We start from the raw sequence: 13,904 nt of genomic DNA, 5'->3' as shown, positions 1-13,904 counted from the left end.
TTAAAAGACAAAGACTGCTGTATTTTCCATTGAAGATAATGTTTGCCATCTATCGCCAAAGGGGTCACTGATCAGACTGAAATCGACTTCAAAATTGTGAATAATACAGAAGGGAGCTATGCATTGTGATCTAGGCAAAATGATTTGATGCTTATGATGGTAAACACAGGGTATGGGAGTTTATCCTCATGAACTGCATTAAAACTAAAATGTATACATTTAACAAATTCATATAAAGCTCAGTGAATTTAATAATATTCTTCATGCAGATCAACAACACTTACAATTAGTTTACTAGTGTTTTACATTTAAATATTGTTTAATGATGGTACATTGTGGGTATATGTGGGTGTGCTATAATTCAAACTAAAGCGTTTGGACACACCATAAAAAGAGGACACCCTCAGAAGATTTGTTCAACAGCTAAAACAAACCGAACTAAACATTGAGCAGTAGCAAATTAACATTTTGCACATAAACAGTGGCACAGATTTGCCATTTCTTCTATTGCTGCCACTATCTGGTAATTAAACAAAAGCATTACAATAAAACATCAATCAGTTTAGTTGCTAACATTAATGTGAAACAATTTCTTTTATAGAAGATTCTAACCAGTGGATTCAGTTAGAAAATATATTAAGATATAAACTGTAGCGACAGGGGTATTAGGGGTCACATGATCTAAGAGAAACAGTGGGCTTCAATTATGAGTCTGGAACAATGACAGGTCCTAAGGCACAACCTCATGCGGCACATGAATAAACACAGGCATCAGTTACTGCAGTGAGCAGACACATCCCTCAGTCTTAAACAACTGCAGTTGTAAACTACACTAATGTACCACTAAATTAAAGGACAGCAACTGCAAAAAGAAAAGCTGCAGACAATGCATCTTGCTTGTGATTCCATTGTGATCTATCATAGCCTGACAAGAGTTATTGAATAATCAATTGTCCTTGCCAAATGTCAGCACGGTGTCAAGTCCAATCAAACCAGCAAATCTGAGGAATACTGTTGTTGCACTCATGTTGACCTTACGTCTGTGTGTAGGACAACCTCACACATCATTGAAATATCTATCCTGTAAAAAAAAATCTGTGTGAACATGTGAGTGGACAGAAGACATTTCAATTCCTCAACAATAAGTTACAGCTTTGGATACATGCAAGACTTTTACAAATATATAATGATCCATATGGAAAATAAATATTTTGAACAAAAAACCTTGAACCCTTAAAACAATGACAGAATAGGTCAGCAAGTAACTATTTAGCCAGGAATTAGCAGTTGTAGGGGCACCAACAGGAGTGGAACTGAAATGTGTAGAATGAAGCTGATTAACAACTATTTAAATTGCATTATTTCATCTTCCAACTTTCATAAAGTTCATCATTGAGAAAACAAACTATGCTTTGGCTCAGGATGTTTTTGAAACTCCCTCAACTGCTGTCAAATTGTAAAATGTGCACAAATGCTATAAGTAACTCCTAAACTTTTTGTTGAGAGATAAGTATCGCTCATGCCAATTTGAATGTGCCTATATGATCCAAATATATGTATAAATATGCAAATCAGCATCGTACATAAGCCGGTAACATTTGTTGCCTTTTTGTTAAAGGAAGTTGGTAACACGATAACAAAAATAAGGAAATGTTCAAAGAAAGTATTTCAATGTAGGGTAAAATAAACCCATTTCATCCTTAATAATGGATAACGGATGTGCGACTGTTTGTCAGTCTTTCAATCAGGGGGTTGGAGGTTCAATCCCCGCTCTAGTCGATGTGTCCTTGAGCAAGACAACCCTGAATTGCTGGACCCATGGCTGCTTCTTGAGTCAAGTCCTGCTTTTAAGCCTATAGTTGCATGTATGATTGTAACAGCTTTGGATAAAAGCGTCAGCTAAATGACATGTAATGGAATGTAATGTAATGTATACAATGTAGAGAAATACTGGTTACACACAGATGCAATGTGGTCCATTCGGAAAATTCGGACTCCAGATACAAAAATGATCATTACATTAAGAACTCTGAACCAATCTAAAGTTTTTTCAACCCTTATTAAACAACTACTATTGACAGCTTCAAAAAACTCTACTTCTAAATTACTACCTGTCAGACAAAGTCACAATGCAGGCTGGTAATTTCAAGCTTTACACACTTCTTTGTATACCCAATAAACTTGTGTATCAAGAACATCTAGCATTGTTTTCTCCCCTGACACACATTGTATCAATATGACGCTTACACATAAAGTGTGCCTCCCTTATTTGTTAGGGCTCATTAATCCCTTTTATTGGTTTGATGTGCATGGCTGGGTAAGCAACCATTATAAAAAAACACACTCACACAAACATACCTGAAAAAATCTATATCAGTTGAAAATTAAACGGTTTTGAAACAAACTATTTTACTTCTGACATGTACCATATGAAAAACAACTCATATTCCATCTAATAATTGACCTTAAGACCTATCAGCAATGGACCAATAGATTAATAAAGAGACTGCTCTCTTAATGTAACGCACACAAAAGAGAATACCAGCAGTTATGATACACACACTGAAACAACACCAGATATGTTTATTGTTAAATACAAACTAAAAAGGATGTAAAAGATGCAGGTCGGTGAGGTCTTCTCTACTTCACTTATTAATATGCCAACCCATAATTGGACATTAGTTTATGCTCTGTGAATGGACATAGTCGGGAAAAGGGCAATTGAATGTCAACGTACTCCTAGTGTCCACCAGAGTCAATTAAACATCCTGAACCAGCTTTAGAAACCAGTAACCTCAGGCAACACATTATCTCATCTACTGAACCAATGGGCCAGCAGCTAGTGGTTTATAACCAGACTGTATATAATAATTGGATGTAGTCTCTTTGTTCTCAACCAATGGCCTGTGCACTGTTGTTTTAAAGCCAAGTGTTCAGCATTTTGGATGTCGCTATCTTTGTATTTGACCGTCGCCATCTTCGCGATTGAAACCAGAAGTGAGACGAGTGTGGAGGTAACTACATCCCTATGCTGAAAGACATGTTCTAGGCAATCACAAAAATGACAATGAACTTTCATGTACTCTCTAGAAAATGTCAGATGTTGGCAATAACCAAATAACTAAACAGATGCAGAATGTGTTTCAAATGCAGATGATTTCAAGGTTCAATGATTTATTTCCAAAGTAAAGGTATGTATGTATATACATTATAGGCTTAAAAGCAGGGCTTGACTCAAGAGGCAGCCATGGGTCCAACCTGGGAAGGCCCTTTGGATATCTAGAGTCCAGGTTGAGGTTCGAAATAGGCAGGTAATAATTCACAGATTACAGATTACAGTTTAAAGGTAACAGATTACAGAGACTACAGAGTAAAAGTACAAAGCACTGCACAACTTTGCCAAAATGGTCAAAGGGATTGCAGCGCTAATGAGAACAAGTAGAGACAGGTAAGCCAGAAAGCGGTTCAGGTGATAGAACAGGAGGGAAAGGTGTCATTGAAGGGCTGATTTTGGAAAAGTGGGAATGAGAGTCAGGTGACTGCTGGGGAGTTCTGAGGGCCTCTGGTGGACAGGTAGAGAACGGCAGGTCTCCGGAGTTACATAAGTAAATGGCCTGTGGGAAGTGAGCCAGACTTCTTATTTTTGTGGACTTTCAGTTCAGTATCATTTTACACCACTTTTCATCATATAGATAGTCTAACCGAACTAACACACAATATTGTTCTTTTTAGCTAACATCAGAATTGTAAATGTATTGTCTGGAGGAAAAAAAACACTTGAGAACACACTTCTGCTTCTGCAATGAACTTTGTAAAAGTAAAGCCTGTATTTTGAGTCATCATTAGTAATTGCATACCGTCAGGCTAAAACTTGTGGTGTATTACATTATACTTAAGTATTGGACTTTTAAGTCTTATTGATGTTCATGTATGCGTAGAACATATAGTCTGGTTAAAGTATGAGCCGCGATTTACCAATTAAGACTTTCAACAATTATGTTATACAATGGTGAGTTTCCAACACGAGTCATAACAGTATAGATTGGTGAAGAATCTAAGGCCACCTACAACAAACTGTCTTGATAAGAGGTGTGAGCTTTGATGTAAGTATACATAGTGAGTGACTTCTGTAACTCAGCTTCTCTCTCCAGATTTAAATGAGCATTCAATTTCTTAATTCTATCATTGTTTCAAACTTGTCATATTTTTTTAGTGTTTATTTCAGGATACCTATTAATCCACTTTTTTTACAACATGCAAGTTGAACAGCTTTTCGAGGACCACCAGTTTACCTTGTCAAGCCTGCTATCTCAGTAAAATAGAGACACACACACACACCAATTGGGATTTCTTTTCTGGTCTCCCCTTAATTGCCAATTAAACAACGCTCACAAAGCAATCAGGCAATGGTCAGGACAGATGTGACGCAGAGAGAAGAAGCCTTGTTTAAAATTTTAATAGGAATATCTTTTCGCTCACTTGTGGAGGAGACAACTCATAATGAGGTGGAATGCACATCAGTTTCTTGTTCAAGATAATTCAGGTTGCATCCTGTCGAGGACGATGAATAAACCAAACAGCGTCTGAATGGCCACAAAAGATTCTAAACTTCATGTTACCCTAGAGTTAAACCAAATGATGTGACTGTAAATACACAAACGTGAAATGCTTATCTTGTTAAATAACGCTCATGGCTTTGGCGAGAGAGGAATATAGACTTGTTTGTGCACACGTTTTTTTTCTCATGGTAACAGAGTAGTTTATTTCAATTCATTATTGTGTGGATGGTTGTTAATTAGGAGTCATTCTTTGCAGGATATTCTTCAGCAACAGTGGAGTTTAGAAAGCAAGCAGTTATTGAACAATAGAAACTTGACATCACTGCACCACTTTAATACTTTCTTAGGGGGCGGGGTGGCTGAAAAGAAGTATGCTGGTGAGGGAAACACAAGTTGAGAAAACAATGAGATACTTTGGAAACGAGTCAACAGTTAAACCAAATTGTGCACAAAGGTTTTGGCTTCTGTGTGAGCAATACAAGAGCAAGTATTACATGGATCAAATATACAAGATCCAATAATTTGTCTTTAATCCGTGATGGAGTTTTAGACCGTTTGGGTAATACTTTAATAAACCGTTTGCATGTACATTTTCTTCAGTATTATTTCCAGCAAAGAATTGGTGAATACAATATTTTGATTGCCAATAATGATGGTCAAACCTACACAAATAAGATAAAGGTTATAATTAACGGGGATCTTTTTTTAAGGCTCCTCCTGCCTTCATAGGTGCGAGTAGACACAATCTTGACAATGATTGAACAAAAATATTGGAAAATTAAGCAAATCACTGGATTGTATTCAATGGTAATGCTTATTTTATGTCCAACACAATGTTTTTTTGAATGTATGTATTCCACATTAGACCTGAATAGCAGCTACAGTATGGTTGAGATTATGGATATATTGTTGTTATGGCAAATACACTATAATTAAGGTATGATTAGGGGTAGGGAAAAACAACATATATTGTCAGTTAAAGATCACCAAAGATCATAGTTAGGGTTGATAATAAGTTAAGTGTTAATAGCATACAGACAATTGAAATACCATAGCATGACTTTTAAATAATAATGGTACATTAAAAAGACTAATAATATACTACTGTATGCTGTAAATGTTTCCAAAGCTCATTGGAGACATGGTTGCATTGCAGTCTATCGTCTTTGCTCCCCACTTCTTTTCCAATGGTGTGTGATGTCTTTAAAACTCTCTGTTGTTTTGAATTATATGAGGGAATATTTCTGTATAAAATACCAGGCAGTGTCAAGAATGCAGAGCAGAGTTGAGTCTGACTTGCTGCCACAATCAGGCCAATCCTTCAGAGGCCACAAATCTCATTTCCTATGTCCCACCTCCGTGGCAAGATACCAATTCCGACATCAAACAATGCCCCCTCGGGCTCAGCAACACCGGTGGAAGGATAATAGTGGAAAAATAACACCACACAGGAGGAGAGACAGTTGTGTTCTCAGAGAATAAACATTCAACACTGACTTATCTTCATTATGAGAGTAAAAGTCAAAGAACAAATTCCTTTCTTTCATATACTTGAAGAAATAACACAACTCTACATTTCATCGAATTTAATTGGATTCAATGGGGCAATTTTGCATGATTGAAACAAAATTGTTGTGAGGTTATGTAAGCCATCATCTGAAATGTGCATGTGTGTCAGAGTAGGATGCAAACAATGACTTGGACCATGATGCTCTCCTCTATCAGCAGACATGGGTGGGTGTAGGTTCAGCACGATGAGGCCTAACAGTCTTTATTTTGTGATCAATATGCAAAATTGGTCAATCAACTTTATGTGGCAGGAGAGCAATTTGATGAAATTGTTGCTGATGATGTGCAATGAAAAAGCTTACATGTTGGCATTATTTTTTTTCGTATTGTGGTTTGGCTGTATGGGAGGACAATGTCAATATCTTTCTAGAAATGAACATGAATACATACATTGGCTTTCTTTTGGCTTTTAGAGGATGAGCACGGTAAATTAGAAATATTGAGCGGGAAGGTATTTTCAAAACTCCTTTATTGGGATAACCAACAGTACTGATCGTTTTGCACACTATATGCAAAGGAATGAAATGAAAGGGGGATTGGGAAGCAGGGAAGGGGTGACCCCTTTTCGTAATTGAGCGACTGTCCATCAAAATGCCTGTGCATGTCCCTGCTGAGAGGAAAACTACATGTTACTGAGAAATAAGAAGGGCTGCAACTCATACAAGTCTTACCTTATCTCCCATATTATGGATTATACAGAGATGGTGTTTCCTTGTGGTGGCTTGTTTATGTTTCGATAGATGCAGAGTTTTTTTAAAAGGGATTCCGTTCCCAACACAAGGAGACACTTACATCTCTCCCTTATATCCTTAGTATTCATCTCCGGTATAAAGGTGAAAATCACATTCGAGGAGAGAATCATTAATATCTTTTGCCTTTGTTTCCGCACTGCCTTTTAGGAGATTTTCTTTTATCTAAAGGGCAATTTAATCGAAGGAGGGAAGCTACTTTTATCCCCCAGTTCCCCTCCTCTCCTCTCTCTCGCTCTCTCTGTTCCTCTCCCTGCTGTGATATTACACGATGATGCTTTGTTCTGTTGTTAGTACTTTGCACACAAGCTAAAACAAAAAAAAGTTCTGGGAAGTGAGTGACTCAGCCGTCTGACAGACTCCTCCTGATGTGACGTTAAATTAATAAAACAAATGTGGTTTGCCGAGATAGAGCGCTTTAAGCGAGGTAAGAAAAATCCTCTTCCTCCACCTCGATTGCTTCTCCGGCATCCTTTTTTCTTTCTCTTTGGAGTATGTGCATTTTAACGTGTGTGTGTGTGTGTGTGTGTGTATGTGTGTGTGCGTGAGTATGTGTGTTGGAGTACATCATTTTCACAGAGTTTAAATCCTCCAAATCCTTCTCTGTTGGATGGTGGCCTGCCTGGCTGTTCTATGGTATGGACATGATTCCACCCAGCAGCAGCTGCCTGCTGTAGTTTGTGGAAGAGTTCCAACACACACACACACATACACACACAGACACAACAATACAGGGTGTGTGCCAGGATGACAAAACAGGTATTATTCCTCATTTTGCTGGAATATAAAATGTGTTGCGGGACTTATGGGGACCTTTCGATTTCATTATTTTCCATTTCAACTACATACCTGCTCATTTTTGTGGGCAGGCGCAGAATTGAACACACGCTAACCTTCATGCTCTCTCATTTAAAAAAGCCCCAACATCCCATACACATCTATCACCTGGTGATCAGGGAACTGAGACCTTCAACCTCACCTCTCTCTGGGGGAGGCACCACAGCAATCAGCCCCTTGCCTGCCTCACATCCATCACACCTGGCCATCACTAGGTGGTAGTTATTAAACAACACACACAATCGCACATTATTTTAACACAACATGCCTTGATGTGCTGTTCCTATACCCAAACGACCCATAGTATTTTCTGTTATTTCACTCAGATTGTGTTCCCTATTTGTAGTTTTTTATGTCCGTATGCAGAGACAGCTATTCACAGCTGGATACCCCCTGCCACAAAATGGCTGATGCTCATTCCAGATGGAAGCAGAGCATTGAAGGGACATATGCCCTTCCCCTCTGGACAGCCACACTTCACAGCAAAAACATGATGACATTGTTTCGTACAGTTATCTGGAATGTATTGTTCTTTATGAATCAGATATGTTTGACCGATTTAAATAAAAGCTGGACAAATGGAATACTAAATGTATGAAAAGAGTGTCAATGCTATCACACATTATGCCAAGGTCATATTGAATAGTCCAATAAATAAGTGTCAATTGACCTATTCCGTTTTTCAACCCAAGTCTTGGTAAATAAACTCTTTTTTCATTTTCTGTCTTCCTTGCAACAATTACTCATGGACATTTCCATATGAAGTAGTGAAGAGACACTGCCAGTGTTTTGCATGCCGCTCACATGCTTGTGTGTGTCTGTGTGTGTGCGTGCACTCATACTCTGTGTGGGGATCTGCTTTCATTCATGTCTAACAAAGCCTAACTTAAGAGCTCCCGGTTTCTCTATTTCATATTGATCCGTTAATTGTGCCGTTTAGGTGTAAACATGAATCGATGCTATGGTGTTGCAACAAACGAGGCACACAGGCACTAAATTAATTACCCCAAAATAACAAGCAGGGTCCCTGGTGGAACAAACAAAAGAGAGAAGTGGCCCAAAGTATCACTGTGAGATCCAGTAGGGATGTTTGAGCTACAGGACTGTTAGAGTTTCTAATGGAATAGTCTTTCATGTAAGGATTTGAAATGATCTGCTAAAATAGGCAAGAAATGTGCACACTGGTTGGGGAGAGCGTGGCATTTCATTTCTGGATCGCATCACAGGAGACGGAACTCATATTATATTTTCCTGAAGGAGAAATGTCATACGTGTTTTTGCAGTGCTGATATTTAATAATCGATATGCTGGAAGAATATAGATTAGGTAGCACACATGGGACACATACATTCAAAATATTGTTTAAAAAAATAAAAACAGTGAATATCAATTTAAATATTACAATCCATTAATAACGTAATCAATCTCTTTCCTGCAGAGGAGAATGATATAGTCTGCGCATCTGCTTAAGAGGTCAGAGCAAGAATATGTAGTCATAGGTGGGGGATTGAGAAAAGTATCATGCATTGCCACCTCACACTGTTATGTTCATAAAACAACTTCATCATTTGATAACATTATTACGGCGAGCTGTAATGATTCTCCAACCACAGCTACTAGGTATTAAAGTGATTCATTTAGAAACAGTTAGATCTTCACTTTTACACTGTCAAACAAACTCTCAATTCTGAAGGAAATGTCGATATGCATCCCGGCGTCTAATGACAACTTCTTCTACACGAAGCATAACACCTTCATGTGGTTTTTAAAAAGATGAAAAGCTTGGTTTATTTGTGTTCTTTCTTCTTTGTATGCACTCTTTGGGTGTTTTTCCCCCCATTGTTTTGAGTTATTCCTGCGGACGGCTTTTAAGTCTTCATCTCTTTGTTCTCGGCTGATGCCATCTTAATTCACACGAGTGCATCGTGAACATCCATGTGTTCTTGATACATCTTGTCAACAGGTTTTTTTGTAAAGATCATATGGTGCCTAAAAGAATACTAACAGTTTTGAATCATAGTGGATATATTGTTTTTTTTGTCACTGATCATCAATACAAGACTCTTTAAGTGGAGACAAATCAAGACACATTGATCCAAGTAGAAATAAAAAAATGCTGCCTTTTTATTCTTACATTGCTATGCCAACATAAAGTCCTTTACCTCATGACAAAATAAGAGTCACACTCGTATTTAAGTGATGACAGGCTATGAAAATAGGTATTCTGTAGCGTGATGACAGACTGTTGACCCTCTCCTACATCGCTCAAGGCTGGTGCTGAAGAATAAAGGCAACCTTGACTGCAGTAATTACTGGCTACACATCACTACCCTCTAATTACGGTGCAATATTTTTGATTAGTTTGTGTCTACGAACAGAGGCCAACGTGGTTCTGTGTGAATCATAACAAGAGGGAGTCTTTGAGAGTACACAGAATTATAAATCCCACATGAGGAGAAGGCACAGCCATAACAACAACAATGCTACTACTACTAATTTACCTCTACTGCTTTTGTAATATGTATGCAGTAATTATTTCTGTTCAGTTATTTCTCAGAAAGGCTGCAAGTGAGAGATTACCATGTTTTTAAAAAAACCGGTTAATTTACACAAAACCAAAAGAACATATTGACTTTCTCACATCAAGTATTTAGCCGTGTATATGATTTGGGTTTGATTTTCTGTCTTTGAGGTATCCATCTCTGTGCACTCCATTCCTCGTATCTGAAGCCAGGGCCCTATTCCTCGTACCTGTAGCTATTGTGGTCAGCTGGATAGTTTCCAGGATAAGATTACATTAGTCAAGCTTTTCGGTTCCACAAAGCAAGTTTGGCAAAATCCCCATAGCAACACATCCACAAATTTGAACCTGCTCCAGCGCAGTCTAACTTAAGAAAGCTGGATAAGCTGGCAGCTCCCTTCCTCAGAGATCCCATTGATGAAGGAGTGATATTAGTTAGATTAGCGTTTTATAGGGAGAGAGTTCATCAAGATCCCCAAGATCCCCAATTATCACGTCATGATCACTTTACTATACGAGCGCTATCCATTCTGCCCACAAGGAATAATTTATTTACAAGACCTTCTCGAGCCATCAAATCGCCCTCTGGCCCAAACAAGGCAGAATTTGTCAATCGAAAAGGCTGTCACAGCATTAATGTGCAGGTGTTTTTATCTACTTATTTTGAAAGAGTTGAGATAATAATTTTAGATCTCATTGGATGATGCATTCCATTAAGCCAACTGCCAGCAGAAATATAATCAGATAGATTGGGGTGAGGAGCCACTTCAAATTAGCCGATACATTTTCACAACACTTATGATGCGTTCACACCAAAAGCGTTGCAAGTAGATTCCATGCAAGGTCGATGCACACACGATAATGGATGCGAATAAAGCAGATTTTCATCCAGACGTAGTGGGTGAAAGTCACCGAGCTGTGTGAGCCTATGGGTGATGTTATGTATAAATATAAATATATATATATATATATATATATTAGGGCTGTGAAACGATTAAAATTTTTAATCGGGTTAATCACAGGTTTCTGTGGATTAATCATGATTAATCACATATTACCGATATTCTCGGTATATTTTGTGAGAACATAGAGATTTATGACAAAAGACGGATATATACATTTATTAGGGCTGTCAATCGATTAAAAAAAATTAACTAATTAATCGCACATTTAGAAATTGCGATTAATTAATCGCGATTAAAAGTTAAAAGTTAAAAGTTCATTCTTTTTAAAGACAAAACTTCACACAGACCTGTGTTTTCAAAGAGGCTCCTACATATACAGTGCCAGCGAGGTATTTAATATCGTGGATGATAAATTGTTTCTTCAGTGAAACATCAGATTAGTAAATATATATTGAGACCCCATTAGTCCTGTCATCTTTAACATTGAACACAGCAGAACCAGTGGCCTTGGTAACTGACTGACATTCACATATGTCACGTTAACCCTCTGGATGCTGGGCTCATTTTATACATTTTACAAAAAAAATTAAATTCACCGTTAACTCTCTTGTTTGCTTTGGTCATTTTGACCCGAATCAATATTACACCCTGCGCGCCTCGGGTTAATTTGACCCCATTCAATGTTTAATGTCGGTGTTCTTTCGGTAGTCAACAAACAAACATAAAGTGCCTCACACTTAAACTTGGAAAACAATATTAATTCTAATAATTTTCTGGAGGTTTTAATTGCTGGCGTCAAATTGAACCCAAAGGGTAAAATATGTTATTAAATATAAAGGTAACAGGAGGGTGAAACATTGAATCGGGTCAAAATGACCCAGGCAACACAAGGGTTAAAAGTGTTTCTCTTTTAAAGACAAAACTTCACACAGAGCTGTGTTTTCAAAGAGGCTCCTACATATACAGTGCCAGCGAGGTATTTAATATCGTGGATGATAAATTGTTTCTTCAGTGAAACATCAGATTAGTAAAAAAGAAGTATATTGAGACCCCATTGGTCCTGTCATCTTTAACATTGAACAGCAGCAGAACCAGTGGCCTTGGTAACTGACTGACATTCAAATATGTCACGTTAACCCTCTGGAGGCTGGGGCATTTTATACATTTTACAAAATAAATTAAATTCACCGTTTAAAGTCTTTTGCGTGTGACACACCCCCACGTGTTATACATCAAACATTCCAGAACAATCTCAGCTCTGAAATAAGCCTCATTGTCCTCGCGCCGTGTCCTCTGGTTCTCTGACTGACAGGCTGCTAAATGAGCCTTACCTGTGAGGTGGGAGGTCCTTTGTGATTTACTGAGTGTTCATTGGTTTTTTTTCCCCCGAAATGTTGACAGACAAACGGATTGACCAATCACGTTGAAGGTTTCGTGTGTCGAGTTCTTTCCGCGCCGCGTCACCCGACACGTCGCCCCTTCGTTCCTCTGTGTATCAGAGGGGGAGACGGGAGGAAGGAGGAGCAGGAGGAAACCCGACTGATTCATCCACGAGTTAACCCTCTGAAGTCAAAGCACGCGGCAGTGCGTTTTGACAGCTTTACGTTTTTAAAATCTGTATATCTCCGCGACAATACGTCGCCGAGATACGTTTAAAATACTGGATGAATCCGGAGGATTTCCTCTTCCGTTCATTTCTCTACCGTAAGCTCCTCTGCGATTCACAGAGAAAGATAGGGGGACGAACGTGTCGGGTGACGCGGCACCGAGTACTGTGATTTGCCAATGAGGTTGTCCGTCAACATTTTGCGGAGAAGAACAACCAATGAACACCCAAGAAATCACAAGGACCTACCCACCTTCCAGGTGAAGCTCATTAGCAGTCTGTCAGTCAGAGAACGGCGCGAACGGACTTTACAACAAGGAAGCAGCTGGAACGACTTTGGCGAGCAGCGCGGAGCCTCAGAGGAGCTCCAGAGCCACGAGGAGGAACACGCAGCCAGAAGAGATCCACTTGGACCCGGGTAAGTGTCTTCACTAAACTTTACGTGTCCTTTGCGTATCTGTTACGTGTCCGTTTTACCGTGTCTGTTACCGTGTCCCGTCACTGTGCCCGTTACGTGCGCGCGGTGCTGACTAGTATTATATTTTACAGAGAGGATTCACCAGCGCCTGCAGTGCAGCCTGCAGATCCACCTGCAGCCCCACCTGCAGCTCTACCTGCCCGGCCAGTAAAGAGGTTTCGTGCCCCGGAGGACCATGACACGATTACATGATGCCATTATAGTGAAGCCATATTGTAAATATTCTGTATCAATATTTGTGTTCTGTTTTCTATGTCTCAACATGAATATTATGGAGAATATGTTTACTTTTTCTAATGTATAATACATATTTATTTGAAGAAGAAAAAATGTAATGGTCATTTTTTATTCGCACACACCCCATGAAACTGTATCTGCAGAAGGAAGTCATTTCTCAGTCCCATCTTTATCATATTGGTGAATGTGTGACGGACCACATAATTTCTACTAAAAAAACGATAGTACAAAATTTGGTTTTTGACATTTATTTACATGTATCTAGCATTGTATTCAGATATTTCACTGCTTTTGTGAACCTATGACCTTTGGTAAACTAATTTTAAACACCAAAACAGTTGGTCCACATGAGTAAAGGTGTGTTTTCAGAAGAGATATGAAGAATTTTGTGAAATTGAACTTACATTTTCAGCTTTAGGGCCATATTTTTTCTTTCCACTTGT

General features: G+C 38.6%; 1 protein-coding gene across 1 annotated transcript; it reads left to right on the top strand.

The window, feature by feature from the left end:
- The first annotated feature begins 12,396 nt into the window (after positions 1–12,396).
- On the top strand, positions 12,397–13,577 carry LOC130195654 (translation initiation factor IF-2-like). Its single transcript, XM_056417329.1, has 2 exons — positions 12,397–13,164; positions 13,296–13,577. The coding sequence occupies exons 1-2, from the start codon at positions 12,926–12,928 to the stop codon at positions 13,414–13,416; spliced, it is 360 nt and encodes a 119-aa protein (XP_056273304.1). The 5' UTR covers positions 12,397–12,925; the 3' UTR covers positions 13,417–13,577.
- The last annotated feature ends 327 nt before the right edge of the window (positions 13,578–13,904 follow it).

The sequence above is a fragment of the Pseudoliparis swirei genome, chromosome 1 (assembly GCF_029220125.1).
Source record: "Pseudoliparis swirei isolate HS2019 ecotype Mariana Trench chromosome 1, NWPU_hadal_v1, whole genome shotgun sequence".
Classification (NCBI taxonomy): Eukaryota; Metazoa; Chordata; class Actinopteri; order Perciformes; family Liparidae; genus Pseudoliparis; species Pseudoliparis swirei.
This window is presented reverse-complemented; position numbering and strand designations above follow the sequence as displayed.